The following is a 19,629-nucleotide window of genomic DNA, read 5'->3' as shown; positions in this document are numbered from 1 at the left end:
CAACATCCCCCATACAGTCCAGACTTAGCCCCATGCGATTATCGTGTGTTCGGTAAGCTGAAAAATAATCTTCGTGGACGACAATTCCGAAATGATGAGATGGTGAAAGCAGTTGTCTCCATTGCACTGGAGGCGATTTCTACGCATCTGGAATTGAAAACTTGGTTGACCGTTCTGAGAAATGTTTACAGTCCCCTGGGGACTATGTGGAAACGTAAACTTACATTGTATGTGGTCATGGCCGAGTTGCCTATGTGTAGGTGGCAGTGGCGGTTTCTGGTATAGCGCAATGGAGCAATGAACCTCCAGTTTATATCAAATTGTACTCAACTACGTAATTTTCATAACTCCCTTGTCAATCTCGAAGCTGTTGCTAAGTCCCTCTATCCGTAATATACTCGTACTGGCTTTCAATTCATGCGAGCTACGCAAGGTCTGTGGCTGGATACTTGTCTGGAATGAACCCCCTTGCAAAGGCGATCTCTCCGTCCGTACATAGGCGAAGGGATTGGCGAGGTGCGGGGGGAAGAAATCCAGCACTAAGGCAAGACCAGGATATCGCAGAAACGGATCTCTGTTCTTTACGCATGCGCAATAGGCCACTGTCTCAAGACTAGCTAGTCGTGTTGTTGGGGTTGGGGTATGTGCCTGCCATCTGTTGGCCTTACGGGAATTTGACTAGGCAACAGAGAATAGTGCACGTAACTAGCGCTAGTGTTGAAAAGCATCGTTACTAGCAAAAGTCACATTAAACTGTCAAATTCCAATTAATATCTTGTCCCAAATACATCATTACTTACTAAACATCTATTCATTTGCCTTCTTTGGAATAATTACCTTTTGGAGAGAAACTTAACTCAAAAATCATTGAGGCAAAGAATAGCGGCAAGGTAATACCAATGAAAACTTTTAAATATAGTTGTTACTATTCCCATGACATCGGAAGCAGAAAGGTGTTTCTCTACCATGAAGAGAATAAAGACTTTCTAGCGCAGCACAATGACCGAGGATAGACTTATTGCTCGTGCTATGTTGTCAATTGAAAGGAACTTTGTTCGAGACTCTGCGGACTTCAATGAAGCAGTTATTTCTTATTTTGCATGTGGTAAAACTCGGCATGTAGGCCTACCGTATTTTCTGCTCCTCTCGTATTTGATCACATTTCTAGAACTTATGTCATCTTAGTTTAGGAGGTTACGGCCCACGATGGAAGAGAAGCTGGCTGAGATGGGGAGAGGAGAGGTTGGGGGGGGGGGGGGGGGGAGGGAGGCAATGTTTTCTTCTTTTGAACCCCCAGTGATGAAAGTCACGCGCCGCCACTGGTAGGTGGTTTCATAAATGGCCATAACTTGGAAGTGTAAGTTACTTTTTGATTCCCCATCGTAAATGATGCTTTATTGCATGTTTCTCTTCGTTTTTAGAATATATCCCACTGCTAGTCCAAGAATCATATCTGCTGCTTGGCTAAATCTTTTCAAATCATATCAAACCTTGAGTAATGTTTGACAAGTTTTGACAATTTTTCTTGTGAAGTATTGAATTGAAAGAAAAATTTGATGGTGTACAACAGGTATAAGAGTAGCACTGATCTAGGGCTGTGATTCTTCTTTCTCTTCAGGTTGAAGCGTCGGACAGCAGTTCGCTAGAAGAGCTCCCGCTGACCCAGGACTCGGCGCGGTTAGAGAGTTGCCTGGTTCAGCTGAGAGATATTGTGGGGGAGCAAGTGTCAAGAGAACAGTTGGTCCAGGTATGTTCACTGGTGGTCACGACCCATCTTAGAGTAAATTTGGATGTCTGTGTTGGAAGGCGTCTAGCTTTGTTATGTTGGAGGTTAAATACTTGCCTTCTTATTTTAAAGTTTTCTCATTCAATTCCTGATGCAGTTCATTGGTGTTTCAAGATGTTGGCTGCTGGAGCTTTGCATTGTACTGCTGGGTGTTTCTTGTGAGGCCATGGGGTTACTAAGTACTGCTACCAGGTGTTGCTATACAACCTTGCCAGCCGGATCGGCAGACTGCTCAGTTGCTATGCTAGCATACCCCATTGGCCTCACAGCAAATCCTAGAATTTTCCTTAGAAACTTCCTTTCCTCTTTCTCAGTTGTGGAATCATCTATTCTAGGTAGTATCTTTGCAGCTCAAAGGCATTCTGGTCTGACTGCTGTGCAGTATTGCCTCAGTTTTCCCTGGAAGGAGATCATTTTGGACCTGCAGATATCATGGCACATTATAACCCTTTCCAATGGTCTATCTTTGACTCGCTGTCTGGTGAAACTAAGTAATAATTTGCTTGTCAGGTATAATTGTGGAGTACCTTCACTAAATAGTTTATTCCGAATAAGCCACTTAAGATATTGGTTTCAAATATTGCAACAAGGGAAAATGCACTATACTTATTCTAAAATGGTACAATGAGATCACCTAATTACACACAGGAACCCCCTCCAGTTCGGAATGATACATCAGGAAGTATCCTACATGGTGCAAGTTAATGTTAAATTGCTTGTTCTTAAAGTCAGTCTGAATTGCTCAACCTGTTGGGGCTCTTATTTTCACCCTGAATCCCCCAATTTATTTCATTTTTGGGATCCATTGGATGAAGATATTTAGATAGTAAATCATACTGGCTCTCGGACATACAAATTTATTTATTTATTTTTTATTTTTTTTTTGCTAGGGGCTTTACGCCGCACCGACACAGATAGGTCTTATGGCGATGATGGGATAGGAAAGGCCTAGGAGTTGGAAGGAAGCGGCCGTGGCCTTAATTAAGGTACAGCCCCAGCATTTGCCTAGTGTGAAAATGGGAAACCACGGAAAACCATCTTCAGGGCTGCCGATAGTGGGATTCGAACCTACTATTTCCCGGATGCAAGCTCACAGCCGCGCGCCTCTACGCGCACGGCCGACATACAAATTATAAACTGTTTTTCACTGAACGGGATTCGAAGATAAAATGATGTTAGTTGGAATATCATGTAATTACGTAGAAGTGCATAATCCTAAAAACAGAATTAACTGGAGGATTAAAATTGATAATTATTTTTTGTCCATGTAGGCCTAATATTTTAACAGTGGACAGTACCTGAATGAGCATTTCCTGTCCTGTGCAATGTACCATATTTTTATTTCCCTCAGGTTCATCTTCTGTCCCCAGTGCTTCCCACACCATTTTTATCATTCTACCTACAACTTCAAACTGACTACCACTGCATTTGCCAACATATTAATCCAATTTGTAACAAATATCCTCTTCACTCAACTGGTTATGTGCAGCCCCGGTTGCTGCATTGTGTTTACATTCAGTCAGTTCTCTGTTCTATCTAAGAGAACATATAAAAAACACTTTATTTTAGCATTCCGTGCATGTCAGTTGTATCTAGGAAGTGCGGGGAATTCATTGGTTCCGAGAAGTTATACCGTACTTACCCGAATAATCCCCACTGTCGAATAATGCCCGCACCCTCATTTTAGAAAGGCTCATTTTGAAAAAAAGGAAATGAACTAAAATTCCTTTCATCGGAAGAGTAACTTAGGCATAAACGAATATTTCGTATCACTCACTAGGTCCACGTGGTCTTTACGCAAATATCACTGCTATGAAATATATTTTCCATGAAAATGAGCAAGTAGGTCTACTTACGCGACAGGTATTTCATTAATCTGAACTTGCAATAGGCTCGATTCCCTGTAGATGGGAAGATTCATTGTCTCTTGCATCACTAGAATCCTCTCCTAAATTACTTACAAGTTCGTCACACTCCACGTCTAACGCCCATAGGCAGCTGGAATATCTAATTGAAAGAGTAATATGATCAAGATTATGCAATAAATAAACGTCAGACACATTTTAGGTTATCTAAAGCTTCCGAACATAACCTGGAATTCCCAACACATAGGTAGGCCTAAAATGAATTCTCGATTACAGCTAATATCTTGTGCGGTATACGACTGGGTGACTTTTAATGAAGAATGAAGGAATACTGACTTGAGTGACGTACAATGTGTAGGCTGTAATTGGTTTTTCTTATTCCCTTACTGCCACCAAGTTCAGTAACAATTCACTCTCTTGGAAAGTCATATTAGGCTTCTTTCTCCGTTTCTGCTCGATTGCGGACATAATTTATGCAAATTATTTGCAAACCCCGGATGGAATCAAAAACTTGTTTACAATTCGATAGTGGCGGCAGCACGTAGTCATTTGTTTTCTGTACGTCAGTATGAAAAAATGCGGTTCAAACCAAGATTGAAACGAAAACGTAGTGTTGGTAAACTGAGATAATAAATGCTATGGTGAATACGGAAGTGAGCTTTATCCGAAATAATGACATATCCGAGTTTTGAAAATCTAAGGTAACAGCAAAAGTTACCAACGTTGGTGAACACGGACCTAAAACACTTCTCACACGTTGTCTCTTTTTACTGGACAGTAACATGACCGATGGTGGATAATTCTTTTCGTGCAATGTAAACACTTCAAATAAACACACCAGCAAAATATAATGTTAATTTTGCGATACATTAAAACCTCATTAATTCGAAGTCTTTGTAATACAGAAATCGGACTTCCAATTATGTGATTTCGAATTAACAGCCATCTTGTAATTCAGAAATGCCAACCCTCACCAGTTTTTGCGGATTCTGCTTTTGCGCATACTGCCTGCTACGTGATATTGTGGCTTTCCTTAAAACGCTGAATACAAAAGAATTACGATTTCACTCTATTTTCAACTGTGAAACACACTATAAACACACCGAAGTGAGTGAAAGTGCGGAAAGCTACCCCTGCACGTTCCGGAAGATGCGTTCTATCGTGACGTGGAGAAATGTTGAATTTAAATTACTCGTAAAATACGGTACTATTTAAAAAAAATGTAAAGTCATTTTATAATTAAAAGTCTGAATTGTTTTCTGTTTAAATATGACATATGGGGACAGTTTTCTTCCATCTACGGTTGCACAAAGCATAACTGTACACTCAGCATCGAAAACTAGGTGAGCCAGGAGCATGTTGGCAACCTTGACACAAATAAAACCCGCGCCCCAATTTCGTGCCTCAAATTTTAAAAAAAATATGCGGGGATTATTCGCGTAAATACGGTATGTTTAGCAGACAGATGGCAGAAAAAGTCGGTTTGAAAGTAGAGTATACTCTACTACGCAAACAACGGGAGACAATGTGCGATTCCAGTACGCTTTACTACGCGACCTGCAGGAAAGAGTTAACACATTAGCTGCCACGCTACATTTGATTGCCCCCACCCCCACTTAAATGCCATTTTGAATGAAAGGTGGTTTCTCCTTATTTCCTATTTTATTCTGCATGTGTACTGGTTGTTGTTGTTGAGTCATCGGTCCATAGACTGAGTTGATGCAGCTTTCCATGTCACCCTATCCTGTTCTAACCTTTTCATTTCTACGTAACTACTGCATCCTACATCTGCTCTAATCTGCTGGTCATATTCATACCTTGGTCTACCTCTACCGTTCTTAACCACCTACACTTCCTTCAAAAACCAACTGAACAAGTCCTGGATGTCTTAAGATGTGTCCTATCATTCTATCCCTTCTTCTCGTCAAATTTAGCCGAATCGATCTCCTCTCGCCAATTCGATTCAGTATCTCTTTATTTGTGATTCGATCTATCCATCTCACCTTCAGCATTCTTCTGTAACACCACATTTCAAAAGCTTCTATTCTCTTTCTTTCTGAGCTAGTTATCATCCATGTTTCACTTCCATACAATGCCACGTTCCAGATGAAAGTCTTCAAAAACATCTTCCTAATTGCTATATCAATGTTTGAAGTGAGCAAATTTCTTTTCTTAAGAAAGCTCTTCCTTGCTTGTGCTAATCTGCATTTTATGTCCTCCTTATTTCTGCCATCGTTAGTTATTTTACTACCCAAGTAACAATATTCATCTACTTCCTTTAAGACTTCATTTCCTAATTTAATATTTCCTGCATCACCTGCCTTTGTTTGACTGCACTCCATTACTTTTGTTTTGGACTTACTTATTTTCATCTTGTACTTCTTACCTAAGACTTCGTCCATACCATTCAGTAGCTTCTTGAGATCTTCTGCAGTCTCTGATAAAATAACAATATCATCAGCAAATCTCAAGGTTTTGATTTCCTCTCCTTGGATTGTGATTCCCTTTCCCTGCCTGCTCTATGTAAACATTGAAAAGGAGGGGGGGGACAAACTGCAGCCTTGCTCCACTCCTTTTTGTATTGCTGCTTCCTTTTCAAAGCCCTCGATTCTTATGACTGCAGACTGATTTTTATACAGATTGTAGATAATTCTTCGTTCTCAGTATCTGATCCAGTCACCTTCAGAATCTTAAATAGCTTGGTCCAATCAACATTATCGAATGCCTTTTCTAGATCTACGAATGCCATGTATGTGGGCTTGTCCTTCTTGATTCAATCCTCTAAGATCAGACGTAAAGTCAGGATTGCTACACATGTTCTTACATTTCTTCTGAAGCCAAATTGATCTTCTCCCAACTCAGCTTCAACTTGTTTCTCCATTCTTCTGTAAATAATACGTGTTAAAATTTTGCAGGCATGAGATACTAAACTAATGTTTTTCACACCTGTCAGCTTCAGCTTTCTTGGGAATAGGTATAACAACATTCTGCCGAAAATCAGATGGGACTTCTGCTGTCTCATACATCTTACAAACTAAATGGAATAGCCTTGCCATGCTGGTTTCTCATAAGGCAGTCAGTAATTCAGAGGGAATGTCATCAATTTCAGGTGCCTTGTTCCTATTTAGGTCGCTTATAGCTCTGTCAAACTCTGACCTCAAAATTGGGTCTCCCATTTCATCAGCATCAACAGCCTCTTCTTGTTCCAGTACCAAATTATCTACATCTTCACCTTGATACAACTGTAGGATATGTTCCTGCCATCTTTCCACTCTGTCTTCTTTCCTTAGAAGTGGCTTTCCATCTGAGCTCTTAATATTCATACACCTAGATTTCCTTTCTCCAAAGGTTTCCTTGCTTTGCCTGTATGCAGCATCTACCTTTCCTAGGACCATACAACCTTCGACATCCTTGCACTTCTCCCTCAGCCAGTCTTCCTTAGCTACCTTGCACTTTCTATCCACTTCATTCTTTAATTGCCTGTATTCTTTTCTGACCTCTTCATTTCTAGCATTCTTGTATTTTCGTCATTCATCAATCAGGTCTAGTATATCCTGAGTTATCCACTGATTCTTAGTTGATCGTTTCTTTCTTCCTAACATTTCTTCAGCAGCCCTGCTGACTTCATTTTTCATGACTCTCCACTCTCCCTCTATTGTGTATCCTCCTGCCTTTTCATTTAGCCCTTTTGCAACATGTTCCTTGAAACAATCCCTCGCGCTCTTTTCTTTCAACTTGTCTAGATCCCATCTTTTTGCATTCTTCCCTTTCTTCAATTTCTTCAGCTTCAGATGGCATTTCATGACCAACAAGTTGTAGTCAGAGTCCACGTCTGCTCCTGATAAAGTTTTGCAATCCAACACCTGGTTTCAGAATCTCTGCCTAATCATAATGAAGTCTATTTGATACATTCCAGTGTCTCCAGGTCTCGTCCACGTATAAAGCTGTCGTTTGTGGTATTTGAACAAAGTATTGGCAAGGACTAAATTATGATAAGTGCAGAATTCAACCAACCGACTTCCTCTTTCGTTTCTTTGTCCCAATCCGAATTCTCGTACTGTATTACCTTCTCTTCCTTGGCCTACCACTGCATTCCAGTGTCCCATTACAATTAGATTCTTGTCACCTTTTATATATTTTATTAAATCTTCTATCTCTTCATATGTTCTTTCGATTTTCTCTGCATCTGCTGAGCTAGTAGGCATATAGACCTGCACTGTTGTGGTGGGCATTGGTTTGGCGTCTATTTTGACGACAATCATTCTTTCACTATGCTGGTCGTAGTAGCTTACCCGCTGCCCTATTTTCTTATTCATTATTAAACCAACTCCTGCATTTCCTCTGTTTGATTTTGTGTTGATAATTCGGTAGTCGCCTGACCAAAAATCCTGTTCTTCTTGACAACGAACATCACTTATACCAACTACATCTAACTTTTGTCTATCCACTCCCTTTTCAGATTCTCTAATCTAGCACAACAATTCAAACTTCTAACATTCCACGTTCCGACTTGCAGAATGTCAGTATCCATCTTCCTAATGATCGACCCCTCTCGTGTAGTCCCCACCCAGAGATCCGAATGGGGGACTAGTTTACCTCCGGAATATTTTACCCGGGAGGAAGCCATCATCAGTACATCATTCATACAGATAGAGCTGCATGTCCTCGGGAGTTAGTTACAGCTGTAGTTTCCCATTGCTTTCAGCCGTGTAGCAGTATCAACACAGCTAAGCCATGTTGAGTATTATTACAAGGCCGTATCAGTCAGTCATCTAGACTGCCGCCCTTGCAACTTCCGAAAGGCTGCTACCCCCCTTTTGATGAACCATTCGTTAGTCTGGTCTCTCAACAGATACCCATCCGATATGGTTGCACCTGCGGCTTGGCTATCTGCTTCATTGGGACACGCAAGCCTCCCCACCGCGGCATCGTCACATGGTTCGCAGGAGATGGTGTACTGGTAATAAACCATAAATGAGGCAAAAATATTAATATTCATGGGCTCACAAGTGCCTGGCACATTGACTTTTGGTTATTACGAGAACTTAAAATAAAACTGCCGACCTGATTGGGCACTGGCCATTGTTTAGCCTTTCGCAGGAGATTTGGCGCGGCCACTTTAAGGCACATCATTTGTTTCTTTTCACTAGGTCAAAGTCTATTGTGTGTTTGTGTCTGTGAAAATGAGTGATTACTTTAGATGCAACCAGGGAGCTGGCTGGGTGAAGATCTGAAACAGAATGACATAGCCCACTGCCTATAGGTGTGGCCTGCAGGGCACAGACTTGCTTTGCTCCATTGGCCGCCAACTAGAATTTCTTAGGCCACCAAACACGTTCCCTGTGGCGTCGGGTCCCTTCACCATCCATCATCACATCTCGCTACTGAAATACATTGTAATGTCTAATAATGAGTTTGAATTCTCAACTTCATCTTGGTCATTACTACGTAGAATCACATTGTAAGTTATATATTTTTATTTATTTTTTAACCGAGCGAGTTGGCCATGCGGTTAGGAACACACAGCTGTGAGCTCGCATCCAGGAGATAGTGGGTTTGAGGCCCACTGTTGGCAGCCCTGAAGATGTTTTTCTGTGGTTTCCCATTTTCACACAGCCGCTTCCATCCCACTCCTAGGCCATTCCTATCCTGTTGTCACCATAAGACCCATTTTATGTCGGTGCAACGTAAAACACATTGTAAAAAGGTGTAATTTTTGTGATGATCCTTATTGACAAGCAATTACAGTTCAAGTTAAGTAAAGGTCCACCTATTCAATACACATTTTTTGGCCACTAACTAGAATCTAGTCGGCAGACTTACTTTCGGTCATTACAAGCACTTAAAATAAAGTTGCCAACCTGATCAGGCACTGGCCATTGTTTAGCCTTTCACAGGAGATTTTTTAATGTGTTAAATAAGTGAGCCTTTACATAATTTGAATTGTAACGTAGAATCATATTCCAAGCTGATCGGGCCGATAGGTAACGTCACATATTGCATCGTTTCATAAGCGTTCCATGCTGCGTAGCCGACCAAATTAGGCGACTGTGTTACGTCATCGGATTACCAAAGCGTCTCTTGAGATACCAGGGTTAATTTTTTCTGTGCTAAAATGTGGGCAGTTAGTATAAGAATACAATTTCACATTACCTAGCAACCAGCTGTTGTCGGCCTGGTCAGACCACCATGGCAGCTAATGTGTTTTCCATCCTCCTTGCTCTTTCTCCTAGCAATTTTTTTTAAGTAGAGATCTCACCCAGGTACTTAAATTTCTTAGTCCTCTGGATGCTTCTATATATATATATATATATATATACTTTCAATCTTGCAGATGGGGTCTGTTTTAGCTGAGTCTCCATGTATGTAGTCATTTCAAACAAGATTCTCAGGCCAGTCTTAGCAGGTGCATTTTGAAGTACCCCTGTTTGTTTCACTGCTGTTGGGAGGTTGTCTACAAGATCGCTACTACTTCAGCAAAGGCCAGGCAATCAGATGTGATACCAGTGTTTTTGCTGCCTATTTTTACTCCACTTCGGATATCATTTGTTGCCAGCTCTTTTCTCCATTCTCTGACTATGACTTCTTCCAGAACACAATCGAGCAGGAGTGAGGAGAGGCTGTGCCCTTGCCTCAGTCCTGTTTTAATTTTGGGCATTTCCAACAGCTTGCCCAAGAACTTAACTTGCGAATACGTGTCTGTAAGGGTCTGTTGCATCAAAGCTAGGGATTTATCAGCAACTCCGAACTCCCTGAATTTTTTTTTATTAGTGTCTCATGGTCTGCTGAATAATAGGCCCTCTTGAAATCCACAAAGATCGTAATCACCCGTTTCTGTCTCGTTATTATATTATTTAAATTTTCCTTCATAACTTGGAAGATATCTGTCCACCTGGTGATCATGATCGTTAAGGCGGTGAAGTCTATATGGTCGGACACCATGGTTAGCCGGATCGAGTCCCATTTGACGAAAAAAATTTCACCATCAGAATGTTGGCCGGCAGGGTAGGTGAGGTGGTGGCATACAATTTCTAATCACTAGACTGCGTGGCAAAAGCCTGGATTAAATTGCAAACCTCTCCACAGTGCTCATATGAACTGAGGGCAATTTGTCCGTCGGGTGGGGACGTTAAGCCTTGAGCTGACCCCTTGGTGTTATTCGACAGGCGTAGGCTATGTGTCGACACCGGGTTTCGCCCTCTCCCTTCCTACCACCATATATCACGTCATCCCTTTCATCTCATTAACTCCTCTCATGAGGTTGATGTCAGGAAGGGCATCCGGTCATAAAAACCCGCCATGACAGATTCATCTCACCACATACCCGACCCCGTAGAGAAATGGAACAAGGGTTGGACACACAAACAATCAATTTGGAGGACATCTAAAAATATTCACATTTTTTCCAAGGCAAATAACTGTCATAAACAAGCATTTTGCTGCATAGATGTTGATAAATATGAAAGTAAGCAGGTTTCACCTGCGTGAATTTTTATTAAATCATGAAAATATGTTTAAGACTTTGAAAGAAAACAAAAAATATTTCAGAATACTTTAAATGTGTTTTTTAAGAATTTTGATGATTCCTTCTGCAATAGAGATTGTATAATTAGAAGTTTTTCTGAAGATTTCCGATGTACAAGATAAAACAATATTTTTAGTAGGAGTCTTAATGAAATGATGTTTTTTGTAATATGCTATCTTAAGATAAGTAACTTTATTATGAACAATATCTTTTTCTTATATTTTTTTTTGTTCTCTAGATTGCCTTGGCAGCAGACTACGACATTAACCGAGCCGCTAACTTTTACTACTCATCCTGAAGGCGGCAGAGAGGTCGCCTGAACTCGCGGCGAACCTAATTTAGTACTTAAATGGTCACTGTATGTGAAAGGTAAGAGGTTACTTGACATTTTTACCCTATTCGAAAAAATATTTTGGTCAAGAACACATGAAATATTAATACTTGCTATATTTTCTGTAGAGTATGTTAAGATCCCCTCACACTCAGTTAAAATGCGCAGTTTATCGTTGTGAAGGACTGGACAACAATCTGAACTGTTTAACGGAAATGAATATTTGCAGCTGTTACGTAGGTTTTCCTTCAGTTCACCCAGTTCTTTTAGTCAGTTCTGTGAGTGTTTGTGAAGTCAGGTGATCTGTCTGCTATGGCTAACTGGTAAAAAGTGGAAAATTATTATTTAATTGTCCCATTGTCAAGGTTTCGTAGTTGACAGGGAAGAATCATGTGTGTGAGTCATCAATCCATAAATTGGTTTGATGCAGCCCTCCATGCCACCCTATCCTGTGCTAACCTTTTCATTTCTGCGTAACTATTGCATCCTGCATCTGCTCTAATCTGCTTGTCATTTTCATACCTTGGCCTACCCCTACCGTTTTTACCGCCTACACTTCCTTCAAAAACCAACTGAACAAGTCCTAGGTGTCTTAAGATGTGTCCTATCATTCTATTTCTTCTCATCAAATTTAGCCAAATCGATCTCCTCTCACCAATTCGATTCAGTATCTCTTCATTCGTGATTCGATCTATCCATCTCACCTTCAGCATTCTTCTGTAACACCACATTTCACAAGCTTCCATTATCTTTCTTTCTAAGCTAGTTATCGTCCATGTTTCACTTTCTGCCATCTCATGCATCTTACACACTAAATGGAATAACCTTGCCGTGCTGGTTTCTTCTAAGGCAGTCAGTAATTCAGAGTGAATGTCATCAGTTCCAGGTGCCTTGTTCCTATTTAGGTCTCTCACAGCTCTGTCAAACTCTGACCTCAAAATTGGGTCTCCCATTTCATCAGTATCAACATCCTCTTCTTGTTCCAGAACCAAATCATCTACATCTTTACCTTGATACTACTGTCGGGTATGTTCCTGTCATCTTTCTGCTTTATCTTCTTTCCCTAGAAGTGGCTTTCCATCTGAGCTCTTAATATTCATACACCTAGACTTCCTTTCTCCAAAGGTTTCCTTGATTTTCTTGTAAGCAGCATCTACCTTTCCTAGGACCATACAACCGTCGACATCCCTGACATTGTTCATTATAAAACCAAAGTGAAGAGATGTACAGATTGTCAGGTAAAGCACGTAACTATTTTGAATTGCTCGCTCTTCTCTCCTTCCAAAATGCCAAACACAGGTTGTTAATATTTTATCTTGACATTTTCACTAATGGCATTTGGCTCCAACAATAATTATAGGTTCTCACTAAGCGATCATCAGCTGCAATTTTTTTTTTTTTTTAATCTCTAAAGTAACATTGACTATTCATAGACATGATAATAAGCTTTTGTGCTTTTGCCATGTCAGAAAATAAGATGAAATTCTTTACGTTTCGTAGAGAACTTTGCTCCGTATCTTCAGAAGGAAATCTTGTTTTTCCCCAGCAAAACTTCAGAAATTTTGAAGGTTTGAATTTAAGATTCTTTACAGTAAGTGGCACTGTCGTTCGTTATTAGATGGCTCACTGAGCGCAGAGAGAATAATCTCTTGATGAGGAGAGCACAAATTTCAAAAAGACGGACACGAAATAACGATAGTGGAAGGACAGGGAAGAGAACTACCTAAGTAAATTCTTAATGGCTGACAACCCCGTATTACTCAATTGATAACCAGTGTCCCTGTTGAAATGTTTAGAATTTTTACATAGGACAGTCTGAAGATAAACAGATCTTTTTACCTAATACATACATGGATTTTCATAAAAATTTGTAGGAATATCAGCTGAATAAAAGTAATTCCAAACATTGATTTGATATATTGGTAATAGTTTTTGAAAATGAATTCAGTTCCATATTTTTTCATGAAGTTTAACTGAAATGTTAAGGAAAATTTGGAATTAGGTAGATGTGTATTACTTCTTCAGAAACACTGTGCATTAATTTTTCTGTACATAATCTATATTCTGAGATATGTTGTATTTAAATTTGTTTAATTTTTGTATACTAAAATTTTGATATAAAGATTCCTAATGCCTGAAAATATCCTGCAATTAAAAGTTCCATATACAGGTTTCCTAATATAACTGTGATCCAAACATTGTACAGAGGTTCTTACATTTGGCAGAATATTATAGAATTTTTAGGAAAATGAAAACTAACTTCCAATGAAGTTTTCCTCCTGATCCATTACCTAAAAGTCAACAGAGTCGTATATTTTCCCTTCCTTTTCTCCCTTAACATCTTCACAAATATTGGCGACTCTCGAGCCATGTCTCTTCTTCTTTTTAAAATTTTTTTAAGAAGCTGCCTTACGTCTCACCGGCACATATAGGTCTTATGGCGATGATGGGATAGGAAAGGGCTAGGAGTTGGAAGGAAGCAGCCGTGGCCTTGATTAAGATACAGCCCCTGTTATTATCATTCTTTAGAGCAGTATATAAACTATATTTATTTGCATGTATGTATTAGGTAAAAAGATCTGTTTATCTTCAGACTGTCCTATGTAAAAATTTATTTGCCTGGTGTGAAAATGGGAAACCACAGAAAACCATCTTCAGGGCTGCCGACAGTGGGGTTCAAACCCACTATCTCCCAGATGCAAGTTCACAGCTGCGCGCCCCTAACCGCACGACCAACTCACCCGGTCTTCTTCTTCTTCTTCTTCTCCTCCTCCTCCTCCTCCTCCTCCTCCTCCTCCTCCTCCTCCAAAGAATGTCGATAGCAGTCGATGATGATCCTTCCATTTACTCAGGAGTCTCCTACATCATACATCAAGTCCCCATCTGGAGTTCTGGCTATTTCAGTACTGTATTGTCCCTTATTGACCAATGAAATTGCTTCTGACACATCCAATGCAATTTTCTTCATAGAAACAAAGATTTATTTTGTGCATCTAGACCAGATAACACTGTGGAGAATAAAGAGTTAACGTACAGAATGTATTATGCACCCATATTGACTTACCATGACATCTGTTGAAGAATTGAGGAAATAACGTGATGAAATATTCGACAGTGCCACTACGACGGGAACCAAAGTGTCGAATATTTGACAGTCAGTTGACATAATAGTAACAACCTACTATGCTTCTTGCCTCATGGGATATTTCAAGCTTTGCAAGAATGACAACAAACTATGGTCCCTATTTTGTTGCTGCCAAACGAATGGCATAGGTGAACAAAAAGAACCTTGGACGAACATACTTCAAACTACCATCCTAATGATTCATCCAAAGATGAAGAGATCCAATTGTTGCTTTGTACAGTTTGTAAATTGTTAGAATATTTTAAATGTATTCATGTAACAAATTTTGTTTGTAATTGAAGTTGCACATTTTTATAATTTTTGTACATACCACCTAAAGTAAGGCCCCCTTTTTTTATTTGTTAAAGATAGGAAGATTCCTAGTATAAGGTCATATTTGTATATATTGGTTCCAAATGTTTAACTCGGATAAGACCTGGGTCTTGACCTTAAGATAGACAATAGGCTGAAGATGCCCAAAAACAGGACGAAACATGTACCCATGTAGTGTATACAAATCACTTAGAATTTAATCACCACAAATGGTGAATTGTATTGAATAGGTGGCTACACTAAATTTTATTCTAATAGAATCTTACTTATTGTTATCTTCTATACGGAACAAACATGAGATTAGTTACTTGTATTTGATAGTTGCCAGCTGTAGGGTTAAAAGTATGAACATTTGACGGAATTAGTTCTGTCTTAAAGTAGAACTGTTGAAGTATTCCATCTCCTTTCAACCATTGCAGCCATTCTGCTATATGACTCTGTGTTTTCCCTTAAACAAGTTCTCCACCAATCGAAAAGTTAAGAGGTTATGAGGCAAGCGGAATATTTTACTGTAAGCGCACACTCGGAGAAAGACAACTAAGAATTATCATCAACAACAAATCATGCCAACATAAGAAGAGCTCTATCATTGAATTTTAATGGAACTCTTACGTGTGTTAAACAAGTTTATATTCATTTCAACAGAACTGAAAAGCAATTGAGCCCCAGCATTTTAAGAACATTCTTCGAATTGTATCATGCATTTTAACTTGACGTATTGACCGGCTCCATGGCTAATGGTTAGCATGCTGGTCTTTGGTCTCAGGGGTCCCGGGTTCGATTCCCGGCAGGGTTGGGAATTTTAACCATCATTTGTTAATTTCACTGGGGCTGGGTGTACGTGTTGTCTTCATCATCATTTCATCCTCATCACGACGCACAGGTCGCCTACGGGAGTCAAATCGAAAGACCTGCACCTGGCGAGCCGAACATATCCTCGGACACTCCCGGCACTAAAAGCCATACGTCATTTCATTTTTTTTACTTGATGTATTTGGTAACCTGGATCGTATTTTAATGTGTACTTGTGACCTTGTCTGTTTTACTCATCTTAGAAGTATTTTCGGCTGATGTCCAAAAAGAAGGATGAAACATGTCCCGACACTTGTTAATTGCTAATTAAACAAAAAAAATTAATCGAAACCAACTTTCAACCTATTAGGTCATGTTACGTACATTCAGTACGTGTTGAAGAGATGTTTAAGTATAGAACAAAAATGGCCAACCAGACACCAGTGGGACCCGAACCCACAACCTCCTAATAGGTTGAAAGTTGGTTTTGATTACAATGCGGTCGTGAAAATTCAATATTCATAAATAAATAAAAATAGTATTGTAAAGGTGGAACTTTTGACTGTACCTTAAAATGTATACTATCGACAATATGGGCTTTGAAATGAAATTTATTTTATGCAATAATCTACCTATATCAGTCCATTTTCCAAAAATATGTGTTTGTAGATGAGCTGCTTTCCCCTTTCTTAGTGCTTGTTCTTAAATGACACACACTTTTTTTTTTCAGGCTACAGTTTTGAATTCTAACTGGAACTGTGATGTGAGGAGTAGCAAGCAACTTTACAGTCTGCCTTACGTCTGGACCGACTGCCTCCCTCAGGGCAGAGGTGGACTCCTAGAAGAGGTGTGAAGCGTGCACATCGTGTGCCTGCCTGCGTGTGTGTATATGAGGTTTTATAGAAGAAGTCAGGACTGTATAATATTATTACTAATGTTCACGTTTTTGTCTCCCACCTTCCTTATTCCATCTCTCTCTCTTGTTAGATGAAGGGCATTCGCCAAGGGAATGAAATATCTCGGTAGTAATGCCTACTTTTTTTTCTCAGTATTATTGTTAATTATTGAATTTATATAGGGAGCATTTCCATGTTTGCTGCAGGGATTGCAACTTTTAAGAATAAGCTTTTAAAAAGAAATGTTTTAATTTTTAACCCATAAAGTCTGCATGTGATGGGGAAAAATAATATAAGTATATTTTTAAAAATCTTTTTACTATTGAGTGTAACTGTTTGAAAATAGTCGACTACCTATGAAATTTTAATTGATGTGTACAGGATAATTCGGGAGGAAAGTGTGATAATTAAACTGCCATTTGTACTGATTTAAATCATTACTTGAGGCTGTTCATGTGATAATTATGCAGTGTTGAGTTTGTAAACCATCTTGCCTCAGCCCAGTTGGTACGACACCAAACTTTCTTCCTAAATTAATGTGTTATAATTAAACCTCAGGGAATACATGGAAGTGCAAAACAAATGTTAAAAGGATCATAATAATAAAAATATTCCCTTATCCAACTGCAGCCAGGTCGCGACATTTATGGTACTACTTCACTTTTTCCTCTCCTTCCAACATTCTTCTTCGGTAATTGTGCTCCATTCCTGGTTCATTTTTCTTAAACTAGGCAATCAATCAATAAATCAATCACTGACCAGTGATCTGCATTTAGGGCTGTCGCGCAGGTGGCATATTCCATGTCAGTCTTTTTGTAAATGATTTCATAGAAGTTGGAAATTTGTCAATCATCTCCCTTGATAAATTATTCCGATTGCTAATTCCTCTTCCTATAAACAAGTGTTTTCCCCAGTTTGTCCTCTTGAATTCCAACTTTATCTCCATTTTATGATCTTTCCTACTTTTAAAAACTCCACTGAAGTTCATTCATCATCTAATGTCATTCCAAGCCATCTCTCCACTGAATCTCTCCATCTTGCTCTGGGTCTCTAAGCCAGCTACCCCCCCTAAACCTTACCCTCTATCATCTCTTTTGGTATTCTCCCTCCTCCAGTATCATTACATATCCAAATCTTCTTAGTCTTTTCTCTTCAGTTTTGACATTCAGCGTTTCACTATCATTTAATTCCTGATATCTTTGTTTCCCACTGTGTCTTTCCTGCCACACTTCTTAGGAATTTCATTTCACAGGCTTGAATTTCACTCTTCCCCACTTCTTGTCACTGCCCAGGTCATACGGGTGTATAGAATTCTTTCTTACAATTCTTTGGTATTTCCTCCTTACAAAGTGGATTTCTTACAATCACCTGATGCACCCTTTTGCTAATATCTACCAGACATCTCTTCTAAGAATTGTCAGGCATCTTTACTTTGATGTTTTGGAAGATATTTTCCCTTTTGCTTTTGTAATGTGTGAGTAGAGTCAGTCCAAACAAAGATTGCTTATCATGTACGTCACACAAAATGCAGTGTTGACAGAAAACATTGTTTATGTTCTCGCTGCAAACAAAATGTTGTTTAAAGTATAATTTTATGTGCTCAATTGATAGAGTGTAGCTTCAAATTAGTCTATTGCATTATTTTGTAACAAGGATATTTATTGACAGTGACAGCACAATAAGAGGAATAGTTAGTATTTCCAGTAGCGGCTGAGTGAGGCTGCTGTATGGAGACACCACTGCAGACTACAAAGTAGCCAAGTCGATAAATATCCTTGAACAGAATATCATCATCATCATCATAATCATTTTCCAGTTGCAGTTTCCCAGTTGTGGTGCACAAGCGCTCGCCACTTCTTCCTGCGAAGTATAGTTTCTGTTTCTCTATGTGCCCCCCCCCACTTGGTACATCCGATTTCACTGTCTCTATCCATCGATTCCTTTTGGCCTCCTGACTGGCCTCTCCCCTTCCACTTCTCTGTCAGAGTAATTCCTTGCTGTTCTTGTTCTCTTCATCCTCATAACATGTCCAAACCATTGTAGCCTGCACCTTCCTGAAAGCTCTAACAGGTATTTTGATGCCAGCCTCCTCCTGATTGCTTGATTTCTAATCTTGTCCTTGCTGGTCTTTTGATTCATTGTTGTGATGAATTTTGTTCTGTAGACTAATTTCAGGACTGCTCTATAGATTAGGCACACAAAATTACACTTTAAACAGCATATAATTTGCAGTGAGAACCGAAATGATATTTTCTGTCGACACTGAATATCGCATGACATACCTGATGAGCAGTCTCTGTCTAGGCTAATTCTACCTACACATTACAGAAATGAAATTAAAAACATCTTCCAAAAACTCAGAGAAAAGGCACCTGATGGCTCTTTAAGTGCCCCAGTATATCCAGCCTTCCATTTAGCATTAGTTTAGTTCCTAAGTATTTGGAGCTGCATACAATTTCAAGGTTCTAACCTCCAGTATTTATCATTCCTTCCCCTTCTCTGCCGCCTTTTGGTATCACCATTGTCTTAGCTCTTCTCTGCACTGAATTTCATACAGTTAAATTGATTAACTCCTTCAAAATGTAGATATGGAGGAGGATGCTAAAAATAAGGGGAATGGCAAAGAAATCAAATATTATTTTCTAAAATGATTTTGGAAATAAACTTTTGGATCATTACTTTGGAAAAATTGAAAATTAAATTTGGAGGCCACATCATCATCATCATCATCATCATCATCATCATCATCTGTGAATTTTTTCAACAGGCTGGGTGGGTAGGATTTATGTGAACAATATGCCTCCGTTTGTTCCTTTCTTTGTAAACTACTTCTCTCGTTACATCTTTCATTAATTTGGCCCAACCTCCTCCTTCTGGGAGGTTAACTGGTCTTTTTCCAGGCACCAGCATGTCTTAAGTGCTTCCTGCAAATCTGCTTTTCCTTTATTCACTTTACATGGCCAATCCATTTCAGCTG

The 19,629-nt window shown here is 39.4% G+C and overlaps 1 protein-coding gene across 1 annotated transcript in view; it reads left to right on the top strand.

Annotated features, from left to right (window-relative positions):
- The window catches only part of LOC136884991 (uncharacterized), a 98,234-nt gene extending 78,851 nt beyond the window's left edge, over positions 1–19,383 (top strand). The window contains exons 17-19 of the mRNA XM_067157361.2: positions 1,619–1,747; positions 11,415–11,545; positions 16,487–19,383. Of these exons, the coding sequence (XP_067013462.1) occupies positions 1,619–1,747; positions 11,415–11,474 (189 nt within the window). The 3' untranslated portion in view covers positions 11,475–11,545; positions 16,487–19,383. The remainder of the gene's footprint in view (positions 1–1,618; positions 1,748–11,414; positions 11,546–16,486) is intronic.
- Positions 19,384–19,629: the final 246 nt, after the last annotated feature.

Source organism: Anabrus simplex, chromosome 13 (assembly GCF_040414725.1).
Source record: "Anabrus simplex isolate iqAnaSimp1 chromosome 13, ASM4041472v1, whole genome shotgun sequence".
NCBI lineage: Eukaryota > Metazoa > Arthropoda > Insecta > Orthoptera > Tettigoniidae > Anabrus > Anabrus simplex.
Note: the sequence above shows the minus strand (reverse complement) of the source record. Positions and strands in the feature narration are given on the sequence as shown.